The following is a 27,601-nucleotide window of genomic DNA, read 5'->3' as shown; positions in this document are numbered from 1 at the left end:
GAGTGGGTAGCCTAGAGACCGGAGGCGCAGCCTCCACCCCCAGGTGCGCAGAGGGGAGGACCCCAGACGTCCTAGGACTTGGGGGCGGGTGAAGTGAGGTGACAGCCCTCTCCAGGAGTCAGTCCTAAATAGGCGGTGGACGTGCAGGAGCATCGTCCTTTCCCTTCTGCGGTGGCCTGGGGGCGGACTGACGTGGCGGAGCCCATCCTGGCCTCGGTGCGGTTTTCCGAGGCCCGGAGAAGGTGGTGGAACGGGAGGGAAGAGGGAGGAGCCTGCGGGACTTGAGAACGCAGGCGGAGGAGGAGCGGTCGGCGGGGGATGATGGTAGGCAGCTGAGAGCTCAGGCGGAGTCCCCGCGGGATATGGAGGAGGAGCCTGAAGGGAAACCCGGAGAAGGGCTAGGCGGAGTCAGGGGCGGGCGAGGTGGAAGCCCAGACCGAGGGCGGAGGAGGAGCCTGGGAGGGAGACTGAAAGAAGAGCAGCGAGGAGGGGCGGAGCATCCGCGAAGTGGGCGGAGCTTGAGCACGCCCCGCCCTCCGGCCCGGGCTGCGAAAAGCGAAGATGGCCGGACGGGCCGCTGGAGTGGAAGAGCCGCAGACAGCGGCGGCTGCTGCTCAGATTCTGGAGCTGTGACTTCGCGCTCAGAAGCGACCTGGGTCACCCCGGCAGAGCGGGCGGCTCAGGTAGCGGCTGCTAAGGCTGGTCGGGCGCCGGAGCTCGGGCGCCCGGTGGAGGATGCGCCGGGTGCGGCGGGCGGCTCCCCGCGGCCGCCCCCGCGCCCCGGGTGCCGGGCCTTAGTGCTGGCGGAGGAGGCGGCGCGCGCGGGGCGGCCGGGCGGCGGCGGCGCCCGAGCCGTCATGCCCTGGTTGAGCGGTGGCCGCCGGAGGCGACGGGGACAGTCGCGGGAGGCCCAGCGGGAGCCGCCGCCTCCCGCTCAGCCCCAGCGGGAGCCGCCGCCGCAGACGTCCCCTGCCGCGGTCCCCGCACCGTCGGTGTCTTCGGTGCCGCAGCAGCCCCGGGCCCGGGAGAGCGCCGAGCTGCCCTTGCCGGCCGGCTGGGAGGAGGCGCGCGACTACGACGGACGCGTCTTCTACATTGATCATAACACACGCCAGACGTCGTGGATTGATCCCCGCGACCGGTAAGGGGGGCTGTGCAGGGGGCGTTCTGCAGGACCGGGTGAGGGTGCCACTACAGGGGATGCACTGGCCACACGCCCAGCCTAGCGCGAGGCCGCCAAGAACTCTCCGGGTGACCCTGTCCGCGGCCCCAGGGTAACCATAGGTGGTACGATTGGGGCGTCCACTGCCAGGGCTAGGACTTCCCTGGAGTCCCCCCCTCCCCAGTTCGGGCGATGATTGTGGCGGCTCCAGCCTTTGGGCCCAGGGAGAGGACGGAGTAGTCCAGAGGCCCTTGGGTAAGGATGAAGTTCTTGCATACCCGAACTGGATGAAGTTCGTGCATCCTGACTCCTCCACCCCTACATCATAAGCTTACTTCTGAAATATTGGCCAAGGATGAAGGCGACAGTGCTTTGGGCCTCAAGGCCCCGGAGCATTGAGCTCCGGCCTCCTCCCGGGCCCCCTGTCGTGGGGCGGACATTGATTCGGTTCCCTCACGTCACCCACTGTCCAAGGCCTGGGAGCCGGGCCCCTGGAATTTCCTCTCCCAAGGCTGACGGATGGACCTCTTTTCCTTTTTCTGTGATGGCCTCGCCCATCCTTACTCCTGGTTTTTATGGCCCGCTGTCCCAGCTCTGGCTGAATAGGCATTCCAGGGTTGGGGAGCAGGAGTGAGATGCACTGTCACCTTCGATCATAAACGTGTGCCCAAGATTCGGGGAGTGGGCTCCTTGCGTGGAAGGCTCAGGCTGGTTTTCATGCAAATCGTAGTGCCAGACGGGCTCTAAAAGGTTTCCCAAGCCATTTAGAGTGACTTGGGGGAGACTGTTCTCAAACTCGTTTGGTGCTCTAGTGCCTTTAAAATCAAGGGAGTTAAAACTGTTTGAAATAGCCTTGTGTACTGTGGCCAGAATGGGATATGATTAGTCCCATATGCTTTTGGAAGAAGTGAAAAACAGGAATTGGAGTTTGAATTTCCTTTTTGTATAAGATGTATATACAGGGCACAAAGTTGTAAAATTCATGCAAACAAATGTGATTAAGTAAAAGTAAACCCTCGGTGTCTTCTACAAGTCCTAATTTAGTTAATTTCATACAATAAAGTTTTCCCTCAACTTTTGTTTGATTGTCTCCTGGTTCCATTAGATCAAGTAGTTTGGGAAAGATGTATTTTTTGTGGAATTGGAAATTCTGTTGACACCAAGTGTTTCCACTGGTGACCTGATATCTTGTCCTCTCTGGAGTAAGTTCTCTCCCCACCCTGACCGGAGTGCCAAAAAGGAAATACTGCAGGCTTCCTAGTGATTTCAAGACTTGAAAAGGCCAGTGTGGTGACATTGTGCCTGCTTCCTCCCACCTACACAGGAAAGGCAGCCTGCATGGCACTGGTGTTTGAAAATAAACTTTTCAGGAGGGAAGCTGCTAACTTTTTTGAAGATTTCTATGGGTTTAAACAGGGAAAAACAAATCTAAACATTCTTGGTTCCTGAACATTCCCTGTAAACTTTGCAGAGCTCTATCCTCAGAAGTGTATGTGAATCTTAACATAATTTTATGGGTTAAAAAGGTGCTTATTTTGAAAAATCAGGTGGCATCGTATAATTTTAATTAAATGTGAGAAGAGCATCATCTGTTTGATTGAACCGTGGATGGTTCTGGAAATGATAGAACTACCTTCTTTTGTACCTTATGTCTGTTAAAAGCCCCAAACAACTGGAAAATGAACCAACTAAATTGTGTTTTGTGCAGGGCATGGTAGCACATGCCTCTAGTCCCTGAGGGGAGTGAAACAGGAGGAACAAGCATTTGAGGCTAGCCTGGGCTACAAAGTGAGAGCCTGTCTCAAAAAAAAGTGTTTTTCTTATAAAATGCTAACCCTTATTTTATGAGAATCATATAAAACAGTTGTAGCCATATTGGAATAGGGATTTATAATGAAAGGTATAAATGTAGGAAGTTTTATTTTAATGGCATAACCGGCGACACAGGTACATGGTCAGACCCTCTGGGAATCAGCTTGTAGGCTCTGTGTTTCTGTGTATTTCATACACGTTTCCTTTATTTCTCTTCCCAGAAATCTGTTTTGTTACCCAATAACATTTTCACTCTTTTTAGACATTACTTAGGTTGCAGGGTTTTTTTTTTTTTTTTGAAGTCTTGTTTCAAGTGCTGAATGTTGATTGAGTGAACAAAAGTGGGCATTTTACATTTTTTTGTAAAGTAAAAACATGTGTGTACTTTTCTGAGACATTGTTTTTATAGTGAGTGAAAATTTAGTTGGGGACAGCTTGAACTTCAGCTCCCATAATACCTTGCCTGAAATATGTATGGAATGTTCAGCAAGCCACAAACATTTCAGTGGAGTCATTCTTCCTCTTTCAAAACACAGGTTTGCCAATTTTTATAGGTGACTGGGAATCCTTTAAGGTTGTAATTAACTTTTATTTTATGGACAGGACTGTATGTCTGAGTGCCTCGTGTTCTCCATGTGCATCTGACAGTCCAAACCTTTTTTGAATCGTGCTTCATTCACAGAACTGGAAAATGGTGTTCACAAAATGAGAACTTTCGGCCAACAGCTTCCAAATAGAGAACTAACAGAAGAAGTGAGAAAAAAGGGGGGATTTAAAGAAAATAAAGCTCTGGAGTGATAAATTTATATAGTAGATTAGGTAAAAGTTGTTGGCTTTAAATATTATTTCATATGTAATTTATTAAAAATGGCAATAACATGAAATATGCTGCTGTAAGCAAAAATAACTGAGGGCCAAGAGATGTAAGCAGTTCTCTTCTAAAAGGTTATAGTAATTCTGTTCAGTGTTATGTTTTATAATATTCGATATGGTCAATTTGCATATTGATAAATTACTGGGGCTCTAGTTTTTAAAATTACAATAATGAGCGTGGAAGCCTAAGGAAACACCTTTACAGATATCACTACAGGTTTTAATTCATTATTTTATAAATTAACACTCCATATATGATTTCCATAGTTACTTTACTGGGAATTGTATCCAAAAAGGTTGTTGCTAAATTATTTTGCCATTTTTATGTCTAGAAACTTCCTTACATAAATCTTGTGTGATTTACATATATTCTGCATTTATTCATTCAGAGTATAATGACTACTTGATAAACAGTTATTTATCATTTGGCAGGAAATATAAGAAGAAAAATTTTGCCTGCTTTGTAAAAATTCCATGTCTTTAGTAGTTATGTGTATATATGCATCCTGAAGGGTTTTCTTGAATTGCCCTGTACAAGGATCCAGTCACAGAAATTGAACATTTAGTTTCCTATAGTTCAGTTAGAGTTAGTTGTATGGTACAGGAAATGCTAGCTCCAGACATCTAAATAATGATGGGGAGGAATCACATTTGATATCAGAGTGTAAATAATCACCATAAGGTTAATAACTACAATTATATAAACAAAAGTATGTACTTTTGACATCCCTTTGTACTGTAGATGAGATTCAACCCTGCACCACTTGGAGGAGTCTGAGGTATATTAAATATCCAATGAAAAGGCCTTTTTTTCTAAAAAAAATTAAACAGGAAAAAGGACACAGAAAATTTATTATATTCCCTAAACATGGGAGTATTTGACTCCAGGCTTTTGCCTTTAGGAGAAAACAGTCCCTGGCTCTGGAATTTGCCATGTTGGAGCCCTGTACAACAACCAGATGACATTGCTACCTTCTTGAAACAATTATTTAGTATTAATTAATAGAAGCTTGACTATATTTACTTCACAGTCAGTTTTCAGGTTAAATGAACTATCTAGATTGAGCTTTGTGACAAACAGCTTAATGAATTTTCCATTTTTTTTTAAAATTTTTATTTATTTATTTGAGAGCGACAGACACAGAGAGAAAGACAGATAGAGGAAGAGAGAGAGAATGGGCGCGCCAGGGCTTCCAGCCTCTGCAAACGAACTCCAGACGCGTGCGCCCCCTTGTGCATCTGGCTAACATGGGACCTGGGGAACCGAGCCTCGAACCGGGGTCCTTAGGCTTCACAAGCAAGCGCTTAACCACTAAGCCATCTCTCCAGCCCATCCATTTTTAATTATTTAACAGTATAGGTATTATTTGTGTGAACATGAGAGAGTTTCTGGCCTTTTGGACAATCAGGGATCAGCCCTGGAAAGAATTTTCTCTTGTTCCCATTTAGATGTCAACTGCTACTTCTTGGTCAAATATTTTTCTTTCTTTTTTTTTTTTCTCCAAGAAAAGTAAATGGAAAAGTCATTGATTTCCAAAAATAGCTTTCGTATGTTTAGAAGTCTCCACATTTCCCTCTCCTTTCACTCTGATGTAGGAAGTGGAAATAATGTGCACCACTGTCTCTGGGAGGTTCGCTTCAGGAAACCATGGGCCTGTTGACTTTTATCCCAGATCTTTCTGCCTTTCCAATAAATTCAATAAAATTAATCTGTTGGAATAAAAGTAAAGTTAAAATCTACAATGCTTAATTATCTCTATTTAACTCACATGAAACAAAGAAATATTTATGAGAGTTTTGGCCTCCTGTGTGCTGGAATGGTATGTAGAGACCAGGTTTGTTCAGCAGATGGGAGGCAAAAATGGTCACAAGGCATGTCAGGATTAATTCAGTTTCTCAGGTGGCAATCAATTCCAAGTAAAGGAGGGAGAGCTCTCGTGATTTTATCTTTGCCCATCAATCTGTTGGGGTGAAGGTATGCTAGTGCTTTTATAGCACTTGAGTGAGATAAAGAAGAGCATGAGAAAAATGCTGGTGATGAAGTGCTGGGTGTGTTCAGAACAAGTGAGGGAATCATTTGATTTCACTGGTTTGTATGTGAGGGACTGAAGACTCCAGCTAGACCATGTCTGACTTAACACTCCCACAACTGTGGGGGCAGAAGAACGAGGAATATCTCATTTGTACTCTTCATACTTGAATGCCCAGCCAAGTGGTGTGTTTTGCTAGTAGTTAGAAGGGCATGGATCAGAGCTGGGTCTTCTGAACTGTGATCCATTACTGATTACAGCATGTACCCTAAGTGTCCAATCCCCACCTGTTTTAAGCATTTTGCCTTGCTGTTCACTTATTCATTTGATAGGGCTTTGTTACATAGCCTCTCAAGTCTTATGATTTCTTCCAGGTTTGGGGACTCTGCTGAAGGACACCAGACATGTTTCTTTCTCTGGCCAGCTTATACTTTCCTTGCTGCACTCACGTCTTTCTCTGTGCAGCCTCACCATACTGTCAAGGTTTTCCCCTGCGGGGATCCTGTGGCTGCCTGTTTTTTTTTTTTTTTGTTTTTCTTTTTGGTGTTGGGGACAGATCCCAGGGCCTTGTACAGACATGCATACTAGGCATGCCCACTACCACTGAGCCCTGGCTCTGTGGATATGGTGGACGTATGCTAAGTGCTTATATGCCAAGCACTAGGGTATATGCTTTCATCAGGAGCCCATCATGGTTGTAGATGGACATGAGGTAAAACTGAGCGTAGAGGAGGTTGACTCAGTGATCTCATTCTCACAAACAGTGAGGAACAGCATCTGTTTGACCATAGAGACAAGTCCTGGTCCACTGCTGGCATGTATGTATGGCTAGTCAGTTATGCCTTTTGTACTGTGCTATACCACCTGGTTATTGTAATCTTACATTCACTGTTGTTATTTATTTTCCCCTGAGATATCGTGGCCCCTTAAAGATATATATCAATATCTTACTCCCTAAAGCCTGTTGATAAGTCACCTTCCATGGCAGAGGAGACTTTGCAGATGTGACTAAGTTAAGGACCCTGTGATAGAGGGATGATCCTGGCTTCTCTGGGTGCGACTGTTTCATCATGAAAGATGGGTGATGAAACTGGAGTGTGAGGGTCAGAGTCAGAGGTGGGGATATGACAATGGAAGTTGGAACCAATTGGCCATAAGCCAAGGAATGCAGGCAATCTTTTAGAAGGTGGAAAAGGCAAGGACAGGGAATTCTCCAGAGCCAGCAGAAAGGGCTTCAGCCCAAAAGACGCATTGACTTTAGCCCAGAGGGACACACACAGATTTATGACTGCCAGACTGCAGGAATACATTCATGTTGTTTGATACCCCTTAGACTGTGGCAGTTTGTCCCAGTGTTAAAATCCGTAGGACAAACTATCACCCTCCTACGCATTGTGTCCTTGGGGAGAATGGAAGCACCTTGCCAGCTTTCTGTCTTTGATGACAATGCCAACAAACTGATTTTGTCACATAAGTCTGTGTTAAGCATTTTACCCTCATTTTCTCCCTGGCTTCTCATAGTCTCACTAGTGGATCTGCATTACTCATGGGTCGGCTATGGAGACTCATGTTGGATCTCACATCAGATGCAGTGCACCAAGTCCTATGTGCTGAGCTAGTTAAGCAGGGGCAGGTTGGATTTCTGATGACAGGAGTAAGCTGGAGATTGGTGGAGGTTTCCTTAAACTGTGATGATTCTGCACTAGAGAAGTCAGGAGCACTGGGGCTAGAAAAGGCAGAGAATGTGTCAGCGAACTTGGGAGGAAAACAAAAAGTACAGGGGGTTTTAGGTAATGTTTATGCTAAGGCCAGTGAAATGAGCAGGGACCAAAAGTTTCTTGTCACCATCTTTGTAGGAACTGAGACACTCCTGACCAATGTGAAGGCTGTTATTGTTGGCATTTGTGTGCTCAATAATGTACTTACATCAGACGCAGGTTGACTCGTTCAGGTTACGATATTGCTGATAATAGTGTCCTTACAGGTATAGAAAATGAGAAAATGTTACTAGACCAGACTTCCTCTACTCAGACAGTCTTGATATTTGGGGCTGAGTGATTCTTTGTTTTGAATCTGTTCTGTTTAGCATAGGATGTTTACCATTGTTCTAGACCTGTATTCAGTAGATATAGATGCCAGCAGCAAACTTTGCCCATATCCAAGTTCTGACAATCAAATGTCTCCAGACATTGCAAAATGCCCTTTAGTGGGCAATAGCCCCTAGATACAATGGTTTACCTTTGGCAGCTGAATTTGATTCAAACAAATGGAAATATTATATGGAATAGCAGATAAGACCACCAAGGCCAGTTTACTGTGTTTCTGTGAAAAACAAAAGTTACCCATATGTATCTGAAAAATCCTGAACCAGCATATGAAACTTTGGGAACATATATTATAGTGTGTTTATTGCTCAGTTCTGAGAATACTCTCAATCGATGACTATGTACATGTACATGTACAGTGGAAGAGAAAGTGAATGTGTTTGCACTATTTGTAGCAACCTCGGAGCTGACATGGTTCCCTGTGTTGAGAGTGTGCATATGTGTGCCTGCACAACTGTGTATGGTATCAGCTGTCTAAGATACCCTCAGTCCTGGAGTCCTCTTTTGGTGTGTGAAGAAGCAGTGAAAGGAATTGCTTTTGCCTTTGTTCTGCAAGTCTAGAAATACAGAGAAAATGGCTTGAGGATATTACTGTGTGGATAGAGCACTTGCCATATACAAGCTTGAATACTTGAGTTCTGATCTCCAAAACCCATGTAAAGGCAAGATATGGTAGGCTTCTGTAATCACAGCACCTGGAGACAAGAGATTTCCCAGAAGCACTTGGATCAGCTAGCCTGGTGAATTACAATGAAAATGAAAGAACCCTACCTCAAACTAGGTGGAAAGCAAGGACCAACCTCTGAATATTGTCCTTTGACCTCCCACATATCTTCTGTGACATAGGCGCACCCACACTCACATGCATGAACACACACATAATACACAACATACACATACATACAGCAAAATTAAAAAAAAAAGTGCAGAACAAGCACATCTCAACAGGTCGCTATAAGCCTGTGTGATCTCCAGTGCTTTCTGTTTGAAAAGTCCCCTTTTTTATTTCTTTGCAGGGAAGGAGGTCAGGGTGAAACTGGGAAGGAGGCAAAAGGAATGTTGATGCTAAGAACAAGGAGTGTAGTGGGGCTGGCCTGCCTACCCCCAGGTGATCAGCACTGCAGTGGTGGTGGGTGTGCCACTGAGGCAGATGCAAGGACACCCCGAGAGGCACCGAAGAACCAGCCTTACTCCTACTGGGAGACAGAACCCCTACCTGTGTTGGGGTATGGTTGATGTTGGGCCACCTAGTGCTCACCCAGGAACCCGGTGGCTATTGCTGCCACTTGGAAGTCTGTGTCTGAGTGTGGGAGGTTCTGGAATGTAAAAACCAAAACTGGTTTTGCTCATTTAAATAATTAGTATGTATATTGGCCAGTTTGTAACATTTGAGGTATATTTCACATACTATAAGATAACCCACTGTGAAAGGTACAACTTGGTATATTTGTAACGTCGTGTAGCCAGTAGTGCTAATTCTCATACTGCACCCCCCCCAAAGAAACTCCATGTTTAGGACTGAAGAGAGGGCTGAGTGGAAAAAGTGCTAGCTGTGCAAATGTGTGGTCCTAGTGCATGTTGGGTGAGAAGGAAGGTAGAAGCAGGAGACTCTCAAAAGCATACCTGGTGAATGCAGTGGTGAATAACGAAACAAGAGACCTTGCTTTAAACAAGATGGAAGGCAAGGACCCACAAACATGTCTTCTCACTTCCACATGTGTGCTATGGCAAACACAGCCTTGCAGTCACACACATGAACACGCATACACAGTACACACAAGTACAAAAAGAAGCCCCATGTTTATTAGCAGGCACTTTCCAGCCACACTTGCTTTTTGTGCCTATTAGCTTACCTCTGGGAAGATTTCGCAGGGACATTCCTGGATAATTTGTAATTCCCTCATGGATTTGTAGTAATCTGAAAAATGAAAAGCTAAAATAAAGAGGAAGTTGGGGGAATGAAGGAACCATGAAGAACTATACCTATTGGTGGTTTTTGTTTATTTGTTTGAAATTATCTCCTTTAACTCATTCAGATTTTATTCTACTTTGTCTACACAGTGCCTGACATATAGGTAGGAGCTCAAAAAGTGTTGGATGCAATTATGCATATGGAAACAGGTTTATACAGTGAGCCTTCTTGTTGCTGGGGCAAAACATACGACCAAAAGCATAAAAGAGAAAAGGATTTAGGCTATTTCAGGCCTACAATTTCAAGCAGAAGCTTTCTCATGGCACATGGTATAAGAAGCTGGTTCACTTCACCATCTGCAGCAGAGAGAAAGAGAAAGAAAAGGGAGAGGAAAGGGAGAGGGGAAGGAGAGAGAGAACACGGAACAGAGGCCAAAGTGAGCTGTCTCCAGTGTACAGTGGGGCTGGACTGATAATCCTCAAGGTCCTTCCTCAGTGACACACCTCCTCTAGCAAGACTCCATCTTCCAAACGCTCCACCTGGCTCCCCACTTCGTCCAACTGGGGGCCAAGTAGGAAAGTTAATCAGAACACTTGAGGCTACAGGAAACATTTTACATTTAACCCACTACAAGGTATAACTGATTTACAGTGAACATTTTATATTTCTGTGTTTCACTGTGTTTTTCTCATTATGTCCTGAGTTTTCAAGAACAGTTCTTCCTTGCAAAGCTGTCAGTGTCCCTATTTGGTTGAGGTGGTCTCCTTTCATGTTGACTCAGGACAGGACCCTTTTTAGCAGCTCTTTGTGAAATCTCAATGTACTAAAAATCACCAAATTGTACATGTAAAACAAGAGGAGTTTGTTATATAGAGTCTATACTTTATTAAAGTTATTTAAAAATATTTTCCTTTTATAGGAATTTATTATACCATTTATTAAAAAACTGCAATAAAAAGTCTAATACATGCTTTAAGACATGCAATAAATTTCTGTGTTATTTTTCCTGAAAAATAAAAGGTCTAGAAGAGAGAAGTTTGAAGTTTCCCAACAATAATAAAATGATTATTTTTGAGGGGATAGAAGTGCTATTTACCCAATTATTTTAATTTATTGACTTTTTAATTAAAAGGTTACATATATAGACACCATCTCTCCTGTCTAAATTCTGCTGAGGGTCTTAAGTAGGGTTATTGGTATTCATTGTGGGGACCAAGAGGCCTCAGTCATTCTTTGCAGGGATGGCAGAAACATGGTGTCTTAGAGGCTATTCCCACCTACCCTGATGCTCTTACAATATTTCTGCCCCATCTTCCACCATGCTCCCTAAGCCTTAATGGGCAAAATAGGGATCTGATATAGTGTTGCTTTCTCTGTAGACTCTGGATCTCTGTTTTTATGAGGTTTGAATGGTCACAGTATCTGTCACATTTTTCCTGGAATTGGTTTTCAGGTTGGCTATGAGAACAGTGTTCTTGTCACAGCTTCCCCTGTAATGACTTCTAGGCCCAGGCAGATGAGGTGGCAGACAGTCAGTGCTCTGTTCATTATGTATTGATATATCCTGCTTCTCCCCAGTATTTTTCTTTCATCTTTAAACTAGAATATATGCTCCAACCAAAAGTGAGAACCGTTTGAATAAAGGGGGATAAAGCTAGTCATTAGGAAGATAAATTGATGTGTATATCCATTGTTCTTAGAGAGTATTGAAGGTTTTGTCTGGATCCTTTTGATTGCAAGAGCCAGCTATGAGTTCACCTTCACTGACCCAGTCTCATGGCCAACGAGCAGTTGGTTACCTATATCTCTGTGTGCCACTATTGCACAAGTGTATACTTCTTGCTCAGCTGGTTGATTTTGTAACTGGAAGGAACTCCTTATTCAATTCGTTGGCAACTGTTGTTCTCTAGAGACTCTCATAGCATTTTCCAGCACTGTGAGAGCTAGCAGGGAGGGAACTGGATTCCCTCTTAGTTCCAGCCTGATCTCACTTGATGTCCTGAGGCTGTAGTTTGTGGTGTCTTCAGCAAAAGCATTCACCCCAATTTTATAATCACACATTATATGCATGAATTGAAATATTACACTACACCCCATAAATATGTACAATTATTATGTAACATTTTTCAGGGTAAGTCATTTTTAAATTCATATAGTTACTTTGACCTTATACTTGGAGAGATCAGACTATATGGATTAGCCTTGGCAGCATCTAACCATGCCAAAGGAGTCTTGGGCTTCTCAAAATGTCCATACAATTGTCAGGGAAATGTGCCAAGAAGCCACATTTTAACATTGCTCAGGAGTTCTGCCAACTGTAAGGGAAGAACAATACCCTGTAATAACCTCACGATCATTAATGCAACTAACTTTTTCACTTTGAGTCATTGATCTTACATGATGACTCATTCATACTTCTGTTTGTTTTAGGAGATTTAAAATGAAACCTGTTTACCTGACAAGATTTGGAGTAGGAGAATTTTATAAACAGAGGACCAATTAATACATGGGCCTTTGAATATTAATATTCCTCCTTTTATATATTCCTAAGAAGAGTCACTGAACATTATATAACACAGCTTTTGCAATGTTGTATTACACAGCTTTTGAAATTTTTTTTTGGTAGGTGGGGTTCATATTGATGACCATAAGGAAGGCTGACATGTCCTAGGTGCTATGGACAGATTTTAGACATAGACAATCTTGAAACACACTCCTGGCTCTGTCACTTGCTATGCACTGCAAGGCTGATTATCTGGGCTCTCTGACCCTCGGATTTCTTGGATGTACACACAGTTTACTTCTAAAAAAAGTATTATTTATTTATTTATTTATTTGAGATATACACAGAGTGAGGTAGAGAGAATGAGCATACCATGGCCTCCAGCCACTGCAAGGGAACTCCAGATACATGTGCCACCACCTTATGCATCTGGCTTACATGGGTTCTGAGGAATTGAACCTGGGTCCTTGGCCTTTGAATGCAAATGCCTTAACCACTAAGCCACTAAGTTCAGCCATGAACTCATTTTTGTCATGAAATGAAGTTTGCTTAACAGTCTGTGTTGGAGGATCTTAGAAAGAAACTGAGTGTGTTCATAGTAGGTGGAGGCAGCTTGTTCATATAGACATCTCTAAAGTCCTTATTCTCATGGTATTTCCATGCTGGTTGTGGGAGGTGGGGAAGTGGGTGAAGCAGGGTTAGAGAGAGGCCGTGGCAGGCAGTGGAGAGTTGAGTTAACTGTAAGCTTGGGAATTTGCCTAGTAACAGTGCCCAAATTGTAAAAGAGCTTCACCTGTAGGTTCACAAATTCCACTAAAATTGTTGGTTCTTAGCCAGAGATAACTGCTCTCTCTAGGGGACATTTGGCAATGGTTGGAAACATTTTTGGCTGTTATAACTTAGTGGGTGGGGAAGAGGTGTGCTAAGGGCATGTAATGTGTTGGAGCCAGCAGTGCTGCTAAGCATCCCATTGTGCTCAGTATGGCTTCTCATGACAAAGAATGAGCCAGCCTCAGTCTCTGCAGGCTTGGGACCAGGACTTGTTCCAGTGGCCCGACAGATAGCCATTCTTGGACAGTCCTTGTCCACATGGGGCTTCCAGTAGAGTAGTGACAAATAGCAAGACTGAAGGGTCAAGTGCAGGTGTCCATTTTTTTTTTTATTTGAGGGTGACAGACACAGAGAGAAAGACAGATAGAGGGAGAGAGAGAATGGGCGCGCCAGGGCTTCCAGCCTCTGCAAACGAACTCCAGACGCGTGCGCCCCCTTGTGCATCTGGCTAACGTGGGACCTGGGGAACCAAGCCTCTAACTGGGGTCCTTAGGCTTCACAGGCAAGCGCTTAACCGCTAAGCCATCTCTCGAGCCCAGGTATCCATTTTTTTTAATCTTTCCTTTTTTTAAAAAAAATATTTATTTATTTATTTGAGAAAGAGCGAGGGAGGGAAGGGAGGTAGGGAGAGAGAGAGAGAGTGAGAATGGGCACACCAGGTCCTCCAGCCACTGCAAACAAACTCCAGATGCATGCGCCCCCCCCCTTGTGTATCTGGCTTACTGGGGTGCTGGGGCCTGTGGCTTTTCAGACATAGGGTCTCACTCTAGCCCAGGCTGACCTGGAATTCACTATGGAGTCTCAGGGTGGCCTCGAACTCATGGCGATCCTCCTACCTCTGCCTCCTGAGTGCTGGGATTAAAGGCGTGCGCCACCACGCCCGGCTCTATCTTTCCTTTTTTATGTTTATTGTTGTTATTATTATTAACAAGATGTTTCATATGGATACATCATGTGTTGGTACACTCTTTTCCCTGATCGCTGCCACCAGTCTGTTGCAGAGGACCATTCATTTATTTATTTATTTATTTATTTATTTATTTATTGGTTTTTGATGTAGGGTCTTGCTCTGACTCAGGCTGACCTGAAATTCACTGTGTAGTCTTAGGGTGGCCTCGAACTCACAGTGATCCTCCTACCTGTGTTTCCCAAGTGCTGGGATTAAAGGTACGTGACAGAACACACAGCAAAGAGTTCCTTTTGATGGCAGCCTTTGAGCTGATTCCTGTAGGACATGGAAGGGAGCCCGAGGCAACTGGTGCAGAGGCTTTCAGGAGAAAGAACCACAGAGACAGAGGTGGAGACCATAGGGGGTGATGTTAGAGGTCATTGGGCAGTTATTGTACTGAAAAGGTAAATAAATTATATATACATATATTTTGAAAGCAGAGAGCATGGGAGTGGGGAATGGGTGCACCAAGGCCTTCTGTCGATGCAGACGAATGTGAGATGCATGCAACACTTTATGCTTCTGGCTTTACGTGGGCACTGAGGAGTCAAACCTGGGCCAACAAGTCTCTGGCATTCCAATTCCACCCCTCCAGCTGGGCTACTCACACCCCTCCAGCTGGGCTACTCACAGTCCTGGAAAACTTCATTGTGGTTGGCAGCTCTCCTTGTCAGCCATCTCATGGTCCTGACATCTCCATTGGGTCTCCACTGCAATCCACAGTTCATCCTCATGGCCCCATGGGGTCTCCATGCAGGCATCCAGCAAACCTGCTTCACACTATCCATGGCTGTTTCCAAAACACATGACCGTGTTGCAAACTCAATGACTCTCTCTTTCATGCATTTTTGTACTCCATAATACCAGGTAGAGTGCCAATTTGTTAATCCGGGGGGGAATAAAGCAGAATTTGAAGAACAAGATGCTCCTTGAGCACTCAGGCCCCTTCAAAAGAGTCTACATTCTTTCTGTTGCCCCAGTGCAGGTCAACTAGCCCAGTCTCAAAGGTTCTAATCTCTCAACTGCAGCTGAATGGGCAACAGTTCCACCAAAGATTTTTATTTCTGTGCCATGTCCCTCTGTTCTCTCCAGTTTGTTTCTATGCAAAGCAACCCTGTACAACATCTCAGGACACAGGAAAAAGAGTAAGATTTTCATACAAATTGCTAGTCCAATCCAAGCAAAGCTCTTTCTCACTCTCATAAGGCAAACCTCACAGTCCATAGTTCTTACTGCATTCAGGACTTTCAATTCTGACCAGAATAGTCCATCAAGCTATACTCTTAGGCCAAGGTTTCAAATCCTTTCACATTCCTCTTGAAAATCAGCTCCAAAAGGCCAAAGCCACACAGTCAGGTGTCTAGCAGCAATCCCACTCCTTGGTACCACTTTACTGTTGCACTCCGGTTCGCATTGCTGTTAGAAATCACCCAACCAAGAGCAGCTTCTGGGAAAAAAGAGATTTATTTTGGCTTACAGGCTCGAGGGGAAGCCCCACGATGGCAGGGGAAAACGATGGCATGAGCAGAGGGTGGACATCACCCCCTGGCCAACATAAGGTAGACTACAGCAACAGGAGGGTGTGCCAAACACTGGCATGGGGAAACTGGCTATAAAGCCCATAAGCCCGCCCCCAACAATACTCTGCCTGCAGGAGGTGCTAATTCCCAGATCTCCGTCAGCTGGGAAGCTAGCATTCAGAACACCTAAGTTTATGGGGGACACCTGACTCAAACCACCACATGGGTGGAGGGTTCTGAGTCCATAGTGGCCACCTCTATTGGCAGCCTTTGAGCTGATTTATTATTATAGTTTATTATATTTCTTTCTTCTGTGAGGACACTGACTTTTCTTCAGAAGTACTATGGTGTTTCATTTGCTATACATATACTGATTCAAAAGGCATTATGGATAAATCATTCTGTGACTGACCTGATCCAGGTTAACACATGATTGTCATCTTGTTAATCTCAGTATTAAAAGCCAAGACACCAGAAGTCAACCTTTCCTTCCTAACCCATATCATAAAACTCCAAAATGTCACCATGTACATGGCATATTGACAAAAATGTCGAGGATTACCAAGAATAGCTTCTTGTATTCATCTGCAGTTACAAGAGAAGGACAGAGTAGCTTTTGCATTTCAAGTACCAGCAATTCTTCCTTGAACAAATCCCAATGCCCAGCTCTACCTTGGGAGGGGGAAGCATTAGAAATATGTACTTTGAAAATTTAAATATGAACACATGTACTTCTTATGCTTCTAAAACTAATGCAAGTCGTTTTGTTATTCCATTTGTCATCCAGCTTCCCTTTCCTATTTTATTATTTGTGTTTGTATGTGTATGTGTAAATGCATGTCACTATGTGTGTCAGAGGACAATCTCAGGGTGTTCTCCTCTCTGTTTTTTGGAGATAGGCTCTCTTTTGCAACACCTTGGGTAGATTCTCCTGACTCTGCCTCCTGTTGCCATAATGTGTGCTGGGATTACAGACACATGTGCCACTTTGGGTCTGCCTTTATATGGCACTGAGTAGGACTGAACTGAGGTTGGTAGTCTTGAAAGTGTCTTTAATCACTGAGCAATCTCCTCCACTTCTCCTTTGAAAAATACAGATGGTGTAAAGTTGTACATAACCTGTGACTGATTTGTCCTGAGTCATTGTCATTGTCTCAGCTCTCAAACTAATGGCAGCTTAGTCAATACTTGATGGACTCCAGAGTCTGTGTTTCTTTCAGATGTGCTCATTTTCTCTTGTATCAAGTGCAGAAACAGCACTTTGTTCCCATCTGTTTAGGAGTGGCTAATGGCAGCACTCTCACTTATTTCAGGGAACCTGATCCCTCTTGGGCACCAGAGAAAGTAACATTTTATTATCTCACCTCGGGGAAAAATGTCACTTGTATCTCATTTTGGAATTCTAAAACCATGTGGATTAATACTGTACAGGTGATGTGGAACAAGACCTAAGCCATGCCTGTGGGTAGCTCCTGGACAACTTAGGTTCCTCAGTTCTGTAGTTAATGGTGAGATTTTCACTGATCACAGAAGAAACACATGTCTCTGTGCCCTCCCTCCCTTCCTTCTTTCCTTCCTTCCTTTCTTTTCACCCTGAAGTCTTTTTATGTCTTACTGGTGTTGGATTGCTTTCCATTTCCACCCTGAGTTAAAGAAGGGGCCTCAGCGTATTCTAAACTACTGAAAGAAATGAAAATTTCCATGAAGCAAACCAATGACATAATGAGTTACTGGAATTGGCTTTGTGAAGCACTTGAGCAGCAATGTTTGCGAAGCTGGGAGGTGTAAGACGCGTACGTGTTTCCTCTGTGTGTTTTCTTACCAAAATTAAGTGCCACGTTAAAGTTCTTCTATTAATTAATGGTTTTCAAAGAAAGTGATGTCGATAAGTTTTTTTTTTCTTCCCTACATCATTTTTCTTAAAAGGTTAAGATGAAACAGAAGTACAACTTTCTAGGCATGTCCAACCTTTTAACAAGTGGCATGATGTTGTTTAAGTTCACATTAGAAAACTGCAAAGGGGAAAGTGGGGGGGGGAGAGGGAATTACTATGGGATATTGTTTACAATCATGGTCATTGTTAATAAAAATAAATAATCATAAAATAAATAAAAGAGAAAATTGCACAATTGTTTTTATTTTTTTTTTAATCTTGTAAGGTTTTAAGTAATTTATTCATCACTATGCTCAGCTGCACGTAGGGCTGGTTATGCCATGAAGTAGGCTATGAGTCATTTTTAATTTTTTTAACAATTAGGTCTTATACACACAGAAATGATGGGGCCAAAGGGCCCACTCTCCAAATGCAAGAAGAAAGGTGCTGGAGAAAACTGTCAATTATAGCCGAGTTTTTAAAGGTGCAAATACTATGCAGAACACTCCCTCATAGTCATCACCCTAGTGAATTTTTTTTTTAATAAAACAGTGTCTCAGATGTTGTTGATCACTATCATTACCACCTGATTTCTGAAATACCTGCAAGAACTACCCACAGTGAAGACAATTGAGACAACATAGGCTTGAAGCCTATTTTGTACTGTGGCTTAAACCTTATAGGAATTTCCTACAGGAATTACAGATTCTCAGAGTATTGGCCCACCATAGCTGGGTCATTCCTATCCAGTGACATCTCTTAACTACTCGAGGTGAGGCTGTGCCAAGTTAGGTTTTCTGTTTTAAATTCCAGTTAGGCTGGCCATGGCTGCAGCTAAAGTTTCACCTACGTACTTCCCTCTGGTTAGTTTTGAGTCCCTTAACCATTTGCCCTTATAATAGTGCTTGTAACAGAGTATACTGAAAATTAATACTGGCTCTCCAGTTTATCTGAACTGTTGATGGGTACAGACTCAACTTTCTCCAGGTCTTTGCATCACCTTGGGGGTATGATTTGCAATATATTCACTGTACTCTGCTGCTCATGAGTGCCCTATGGCTGAGAGTTTGCTATTCCATTTAGTTTATGAATGTTACACATCTATTAAAATGCATAGTTCTTTCTAGAGGAAGGGTAGCTGTATCAAGCTCTGTATCCACGATGAGTACAGCATTAAGTAATACCTTGAGGTGTCTGTTAGTGACAGAAACATTCCATTTATTATCAGTTGGAGGTTGTGTGCACTTCTGGCATTTCAACCTGGTGCTTTTCAATTCTAGCTGCAAGTAAGAGTAACTTTAGTGCTGTATAGTCGTGGATTTTTGCATATAGTTACACACACACACACACACACACACACACTGCCGCATCTCAAAAGATGTCAATCAGTAGGGCCTGGGAAAAACCTGATAACAATATTTTCTCCATCTAAAAATATTAAGGTTAATCTAGCAGGGTGGTGCAGCAGAAACATGCTGGACCCATAAAATATTAAGGTTAAAACATTATGATGACAGTCCTATGAAATTAATCACTAACATTTTAAACTGTATTATTGAGTAACATGTAGGACATGCTCAGTGTTGTGCAATGATCACCTTGATCTTGTTTCAAGGTATTTTCATCAGTACCAAAGGAAGCCCTGTACCTTTGAAGTAGTTACTTTTCATTTCTCTTTACCTCCCACCCTAAGCAGCTAATAATGTACTTAGTGTCTCTGTGGATTGGCTTGTTCTTCATTGCTCATGTGACTAGAATCATAGAATGTGTCCTTTTGCATTGCTTCTTTTGTTGAACAGTCTAATAATCCACTATATGGATAAGTCATGTATTGTCTAGCCATTCATACTGGGATTGTTTCCAAATTTTCACTATTTTGAATAGTGCTACTATGAAAATGCATGTGCAAGTGTTTGGACAGGAAAGCCTTGACCTTGGAAAATGAAAGTGTTGACATTTATAAAAGAGGAAGAAAGTGGAATGGTTATAAAATAGCAGTAGAGGTGGGCAGTGGGGATGGGGATAAGGGTTTGATGTGCTGCTGGCCATAATAACACTTACATTTGTAGTGAACAGCTTGATTCCTGCCGTCAGTGTTCATCATGCTCTGTCTATGCCCTTCCCTAAGGTGAATGTTTAGGCAGTGGGGGTGTGTTATTTATTTGCTCCCTGGTACAGCTGAATTCCTTGAAGTTAAATCTGGGAGCTGGGCATCTCAAATAGCTTTCCTATAGTGAATATTTAAGCAAATGAATAGCACTTTACAGTTTTCGTGGACTTTTTCTGAGGGTGAGGTTTTCTAGAGCTTTCATCCTTGGTCAATGTGACTTGCCTTAGGCTTCTGAGCATCATTCATCTCAGGCATCCTGCATGCCTCACCTGGCAGGAGTTCTTGATATGTGCCATCTGGCTTCCCTGGCTGCTCTCCAGGAAGCCTTCCCACTTCTGCACTCACCTTGCTGGGGTCATTGCACAGTAAGGTGTCCACCAGGGTCAGTCCACAACCAAGTGGCCATATGTCAGGTAACAGAGAGTGGTGGGGTTTTGGCAAGTGAATGAGAGGATGGCCCTTTTCTGCTTGAGCCATTGTCTGTCTTTGGGGGGCTGTCATCTCTGTTCACCACATCTTGTAACTCTTAGGAGTGTTAGCCATTCCAGATTGTGGCAGGAAATCTTCTGAGTTTAAGTGCTAGCAGCCCACCGTGGTCTTGGTAGATCATCCCAAGGACCAATCCAACAAGCCAGACAGAACAAGTCTGTAGGGAGAAATGGCTCCTGGCACTTCTGGAATCATGTGGTTCTAACCAGCTCAGAGGCAGAGAGAAGCAGAACTCAGAAAGAATTCAGTGATAGCCTGCTTGCCCTCAGGGAGCATGAAAAGAAGAGACCAGTTGGATTCTGCATGAACTCTCAACAAATGGCTTCTCTTATTGCCCCATGCATTCCGCTCGCAACAGTTACAGATGCATTTGGGTGTCCTCCCTCAATCTTTTCTTCTTGAAAACAAAACAACCAAAATGTGATCCTATATTAAGTAATTTCTTAGCGAACCTCCCTTCCTGACCATGTGATGAAAACACTCCTACATTATTGCAGTGTCTTAAAAACTATTGGACTGGAGATGTAGCTCAGTTAGTAGTGTGCTTACCTATTGTACACAAAACTCTGGAGTCCATCCCTACCACTGCAAGAAACTAGGCATGATGGCACATGCCTATAATCTCAGCACTCACAAACTAGAGGCAGGGAGATCAGAAGTTCTAGGTTATCCTCATCTACATAGTGAATTTAAGGCCCATCTGGGCTACTTGAGACCCTGTTGAAACAAACAAAAAGTTACAAGACAAAGATAACTGACTCCATGGCAGGAAATGAACCACCCCTTGCACAGCAGCTAGGGCCCAGGTGAAACCACAGAGGAACTGGTGAGATGAGCAAGAGTGCTGCTTCCATGGTGAGCCTGACCACCTGTGCCAGGGTGACAGACACAGACACTGAGGATACTGAAGATACACCAAAGCAGAAATTGAGAAGCTGCTGAGAGCTCAACACCAAGGTAGACTTAAAGCACACCCACCAAGGGTCAGGGAAGTTTGCAGAAGACAGGATGAAAGGGAATATCCAGAGGCATTGGCTCCCTTCCACAATGACTGGCTGCTGCTGTCACAACTCCTAACCCACAACCCTATGGTGAATACCAGCAATCCCACTAAGGAGAGCCCTCAGTGGAGTGGGGGCAGGGAAGAGAGAATTGATGGTACCAACACATGATGTGTCCATAAAAAGTTTCTACTTAATAAAATTTTTAAAAAATCTGAAAATTCAAAAAAAAGAAAGAAAGAAAGAAAGAAAGAAAGAAAGAAAGAAGGGAAGAAAAGAAAAGCTAAGGTGGGAGGATTGAGAGTTCAAGGCCAGTCTGGGCTTCATAGCAAGACCTAATTTGAAAGCAAAACCTCCAGCACCACATAAGCATGGTTTGGCATGTAATAAACTTGTGGATTATTGTAGTGAATAATTTCTCAGGGTATCCGTTTTTCCCCCTCTGTCCATAACATCCCAGCACAAGCTCACATGGAGCTAATATTCAGTGAATAACTTATATTTTTATGACGATTTCTATTTTTTTATGTTTTTGAGACATGGTCTCAAGATTCTCCTGCTTCAGGGTGCTGGCATTAGATGTGTACTACAAAGCTCAGCTACTGATTAGCTATTGAATGATTATTTCCTATCTAATAACTTGTTGAATTATAGCCTTAACATTGAATATTTGGCTTGTTAGCCTTTTCCCGCTGTTGTAAACAGAATTTTGGTACCCTGCTTTTATCTTTTAATGTCATATCTTATGGACATTTTCATAGATGTTACTGTAGGAATTTGGGGTACCAGCATTCTCTGTGGTAGGATCTATCCTATGCATTGGAGATAATTAGCCTTTCTATTCTCTACCCACTAGGTGCCAGGAGCACTGCTTGTCTATTGTGATGGTAACCAAAAATGTCTTTAGAACACGTTCAGTGTCCTTTGAGAAGCACAGTAGACCCTGTGCTAGTCAGATTAATGAATTTAGAGTGTCAGTGTCTTAAGATTTTGGACATTAAAATATATTCTGCTTATGGACAGTATTTCAGTAGCGTGTTGTTCACTGCCTCTGTCTAGCCCCTGTTTTACCTCTCATAACCCTTAGAACTCACAGTTCTCTTCTGTGCCCTGGGTTGCTGCATCAGAGTGCCATTGGCCTGGGGCTTTCCATAGCAGGAGTTTATTTTCTCATAATCCTGGAGGCTAGAAGTCACAGGTGATGTTCAAGCATGATTGGTTTATGGAATGAACTCTTCCTGTTTTGCAAATGGCTACCCTCTTACTGTATCCTTTGCAAAGTGGAGAAAGCAAGCTTGCATCTGATTTCTTGTCCTCTTTTTGTTGTTGTTGTTCAATTGAGACATCTCACTGTGTAGCCTAGGCTGCCCTCCAACTTGTGATCTTATTTCTATAGCCTCTCGTCTCTTTATCATCATGTAGGGACACCAGCCTTATAGGATTAGGTCCCCTACCTCTTGACATCACTTAAATTTATCACACCTTCACAGGCCCTATCATCTCCAAATATTGTTGATATTGGAGGTTAGGTTTTTTGATGTGAGAGTTTTTTTTTTTTTTTTTTTTTTTGGGGGGGAAAGAACAACTTAGTCCATAGCATTCTACAGTTGGCCCTTTAAAATTCATGTCTCACATAAAATAATTTATTATATTTCTACAGCTTCCAAAAATCTTAGCTCATTCCAACATCAACTCTAAACCTGGAATCCAAAGCGGCTTAAAATATTACTTAAATCAGATATGGTTAAGAGTCCTGTGGTTTATTCTGAGGCAAAGTTCCTTTCTAACTGTGAACCTTGTAAAACCAGACAAGTTATGTGCTTCCTAAATACAATGGTGGGACAGGTATACACTACATGGTCCTATTCTAAAAGGAAGACACAAGAAATGAAGGAGATAGCAGGTCCCAAGCAACTCTAATAGCTAGCAAGGCAACTTCTATGAAATCTTAAGGCTGGGGCATAATCTTTGGCTTGATGCCCCACTTTGCAACATCACCCTCATGACTCTGCAAAGGCTCCAACCTTTAGAACCTAGGAAGAAATAACCTCATCCTTGGGCCTGTGGTGAGAGTTGCTGGCAGCTTTGATGGCCTCTGAGTTGCATTCAAGGTAATTCTTAGATTTTCATGAAGACTAGTTCTTGTTCATATCAAAACATCTTTATGGTTATATCCTTTAGGGTCCAAGAAATCTGAGGCCCTTGTTTCACTTCATTCTGATTTCAGTTGTCCCCTGGAATTTAAACTGTCAGTATCTCTGTTAGTCTAATACCATACCTATTCATGGCTGCTTTTGAGGGGGTTGATTTGACATCTCGGGGCAAGTCTTATGCAGTTATTGTCTAACCACACCATTGGCATTCTCTTCACAGAAAGTGCCAGTATTGCCACACCCTTCCATCTGCCCTTTTGTCCATATGGGCCCTCTAGCTAGTGGCCCACCCACTTGTCCTTCCTTTCCCTTCCCTTCCCTACCCTGCCTTATCCTTCCCTTCCTCCATCTCTCCCTCCTTCCCCTCCCTTCCCCTCCCCTCATCTGTTGGGGAATAGTACAGTCTAGGGTCTTTGCTAGGTTCTGGGTTCTTTATGGTGTGCAGTGGGAACATTTGAAGACACTTGTGTTTCAGTAAAGACTCAGAATAGAACAGTGAACCTTGGGATCCAGAACTCCCTTGGTCAGTCGGTGCTAGAGCACTTTCTTAGAAGGGGGGTATGAAGCTGGGGAGATTGCTCAGTGGTTAAGGCACTTGCTTGCAACGCCTGACAACACAGCTTCAATTCTCCAGTACCCATGTAAAGCCAGATGCACAAAGTGGTATATGCATTTGGAGTTCATTTGCAGGGGCAAGAGGCCCTGGCCCTCTCCCCATCCCTGTCTTTTTCTCTGTGTTTGCAAATAAATAAATATTTAAAAAAAGAAAAAGAGGATGTGGATGTCTGCAAGGAGAGGATATTTTGAGATCAAGTCATTTCTGGGATTAGAGCACTGGGCTGGTACTTTGCACGATGCATAGAGAACAGCTCAGGGTCCTTGCAGTCTTATTGTCAAAGTCCAAAGGTAGGCAGGCATGGCTCTTTTGTCTTCCCTGATTCCTGGATCTCAGCATAACTGCTTAGTCTTTTCATGTCCCCTTGGCCATCCTGAGGCAGACCTTGGGCAGTGCCAGCAAAGGAACTCAGTTCTGATAAGCGTTGTTGCAGTGATACACGGAACCAGCCAGTTGGGCACAAGAGCAGATTTGGTTCACCTGACAGTTTCCTTTCGTGATAATGTTGAATTCCTTTTGGAAAGAGCCCAGAATTTTGTCCCCAAGGAAACTAGCTTGAAACCAGTGCATAAAGCCAGACTTGGTTGGTTGGCTGTGGTCTGGTACTTGTGGGCCAGGTTGGGGCCTTGCTGCTACCCCCTGCCCTCACCACGCCTTTGTGCACACTTCACTGCTACTGCTGAAGAGGCTGAGTGTGGATGCTTAATGGCCAGAGTACCAGGGGTATATGGTAATGTGCACTGTTTGGTTCCACCATGTGTAGCTGGGAGTATGGAGTATTTACTTCTTCTTGGTGTGATATTTGCAATTCTAAAGAAGAGTTGCTATCAGGCCACATCATGGAGCTGTTGTGTTCTAGCCTCCAGTGGTATTACCCATGGTCATATTCTGAGGTTTTAAAACAGACCAAACAAACAGAACACAATTCTTGTGGCTTGATACTAAGGAAGCTGACAGTCCCTTTACCAGTGCCCATTATTTTGGGAATGGCTTCTATAGTAAAGAATGCCTAAGTCCAGCCCAGTAACACATGAACTGCTTTACTCATTTGTTTGCATACCTGTGCATTGGGCCCCTGTTTGGGGTACTATGAAACAGGCACCAACCACCTCATTCCTATCTCCTGGGAAAACAGAGCAAGAGAAATCTTCACCTAGATCGTTCTGGCCAGCCAGTATGAGTACAGGTGCAGTGTAGAAGTCACCCTCCATGTCTTTCTGGGACACGTAATAGGAAAGCCAGCAGGGTCAGGCATGAGCATTAAGTAAGCCTAAGTGTCCCAAACTCTTGTCCTGGAGTACAATGGAGGTGATGATGTTCAGCCCATCCTCAGCTAGAGACTTGGTGATTGGCTTCCCAGTGCAGTTTAAAGACCGTGGTCCCACTATTTACTAGATTCCTGTGCTGGCCTTAGCTCAGGCCTTGTTTCCTACCCTGTTGGACTGTCAGCTGGCTGCTGCCTACACCTTCCCTGTCTGCTGTCCACTTTCTCTACAAACCAAGGGTTCCTTTGCAAAGCCCATCTGATGAGGACACACCCTGCTTCTGTGACACCAGTGGCTTCATGCCACCTGTAGAGCATGGCTGGTATTCTGTACCAAGACAGCCCAGGCTTTCTTCAGCAGTCTCCTTTCTAGGGCGGCTCTATCTATGGTGGACTAGCTTGTCAAGGCTCACATGTCAGCCCCTTCTCCCCTGTGCTCCCAGGTGGCTTGGAGGTGGAGCCTTGATCAAGCCTCTGTTAAATTGAGCCCTTCTACCTACTGCTTGGCTTGTTTACCCCCACAGCCTTGCCCCAGGGCAGTGAGCTTTGGAAAGTTGCTTCATGAATCTGGAGTTCTCAGACTAGCAGCATTGTGGGAGCAGGCGCATTTGTCTAGGAAGGAGATCAAAGTTTACCTTCAAGTCCCAAGGAGATCCAGGCCCTAGAAAGAGCCACTGTCCCCGAGAGTAAACTGTTCTGTGTATCCTTTCCTTCCACACAGTTCACATGTCATAGAAGTTTGACATTTCCCTCATCTGGCTTCATTCATAGATTCAGTTGGTAATATATACAAGTATTGATTTAAGTATCTGCTGGGAAGGAGCTTTTGTAGAGAATGATGATTAATGCAGAGAAAGGTGGGTGATAAAATCCTTTTACTTTTCCTCCTAGAAGCCTTTGCCACTGGACTGCACTATGAAGGGGAGAACTTGATCAGCAATCCCTGCAATCCTTCAAGAGTCACCACTGGGATTGTAGAGCCCACGGGACTGTGACTCTGCTACTGCTAGTTGTCTAGGGATGGCTAGGGATGGCTGAGGAGGACCCGCCTGAGTCGCCGCCCTTGTGATGCCATTTCTAAAGAATGTTATTGTTCAGCTTCTTCCCTCTCCTTTGGCCACAGTGGTTTTCCTCTCCCATTTCGATGAATTCACTTCTTCCGCTGATTGTTACTAGTTGTTTCTTTTTTCCCTAAATCCTTCCTTAAAACCTCCCCTTTTAATTTATAATATCTTTTCCTGCCTCTCAAATTCAGGAGGAGTTTAAGAGCCAAATTATTAGTGTTGTAAAGGACTGGGTTAAAACTCTCTCTAGTATTTTGGCAATGTTAAAAGTGCAAGAAAGTGGCCAATAACTTGCTTAATACTCTCACCAAAGTAATCATCCTTAGAAATGCATCCCATTTTATATAAGATACCTGTCAAGAGGGTAAGGGAGATAAGCCAGGATGTGTGGGGCACACCCCGCTTATTCTAAATCACTCTAGTTTGCTTAAAATATATCAGTTTAGCTTGTAGTCTTTGTCCTCATTTGCATTTCCCTCTCACTATGTCTTAGAGATGTATCCCTGATCTCAGTTTCTCCCTGGGTGAGATGGCACTGGAGCCCAGGGCTTTTATGGGTTAGGGATGGCTCTACCACCTCTTAGTGATGTGATGATGAAAGGAGATTCCTCCACTTTGGCTGAGCACAGTGCTGGTCTCCACTGTAGGGGCTGGTGAGTGTGACTTCAGTGTGAAATGAGACTACAAAACGGCAAGGTCTTAATCAGAGAGTGGAAGTGGCTCTGGCCATTGAATGTTTCAGTACTTATATGACTGGATAGATCTATGTACAACCAGCCAGGTATGTGGGTTCTGCATCTGCAGAAACAGTCAACTTTGTGTTACTTTTTTTTTAAAATGCATATGGAATGAACATGTACAGGTTTCTGCGTCTTATTTCTGTTCTCTAAACTAACAAGTATTTGCATAGCATTTGCATTGTTTTGGTACTATAAGTCATCTATATATACTTTAATATGGGAAGATGTGAGTAGGTTCTGTAAGACACTTGAGCTCATGTGTACTTTGGTATCTACAGGGGTCTTAGAGCCAACCTCCTGTGGATGCCAACAATGATTATATCCATATATTCTGCAGTATTACCTTCCAGTTCTGCTGTTACAAAAGTAAGGAGGCTATTTTAAATTACATCATGTGCACAACTGAAAAGGAAGCTCACTACATAGGATGTACTGTACTGCCCATATGAAATGTGATGTTTTCCAGTAGTTTCTTTTGAAAATAAAACAGTACTGGGGGTCTAACTCACTGGAGCCCATTGTTCATTAGTGGGTTAAGAATGCTGATACCTAGTAATGTGATGAATGAATACAAAGGATTACCAGTCAGGGGGT

General features: G+C 43.7%; 1 protein-coding gene across 1 annotated transcript in view; it reads left to right on the top strand.

The window, feature by feature from the left end:
- The first annotated feature begins 857 nt into the window (after nucleotides 1-857).
- Wwc3 (WWC family member 3) overlaps nucleotides 858-27,601 on the top strand; it is a 121,432-nt gene continuing 94,688 nt past the window's right edge. Inside the window, exon 1 of the mRNA XM_004663693.3 lies at nucleotides 858-1,141. Within this exon, the coding sequence (XP_004663750.2) occupies nucleotides 858-1,141 (284 nt within the window). The remainder of the gene's footprint in view (nucleotides 1,142-27,601) is intronic.

The sequence above is a fragment of the Jaculus jaculus genome, chromosome X (assembly GCF_020740685.1).
Source record: "Jaculus jaculus isolate mJacJac1 chromosome X, mJacJac1.mat.Y.cur, whole genome shotgun sequence".
Taxonomy (NCBI): Eukaryota; Metazoa; Chordata; class Mammalia; order Rodentia; family Dipodidae; genus Jaculus; species Jaculus jaculus.
This window is presented reverse-complemented; position numbering and strand designations above follow the sequence as displayed.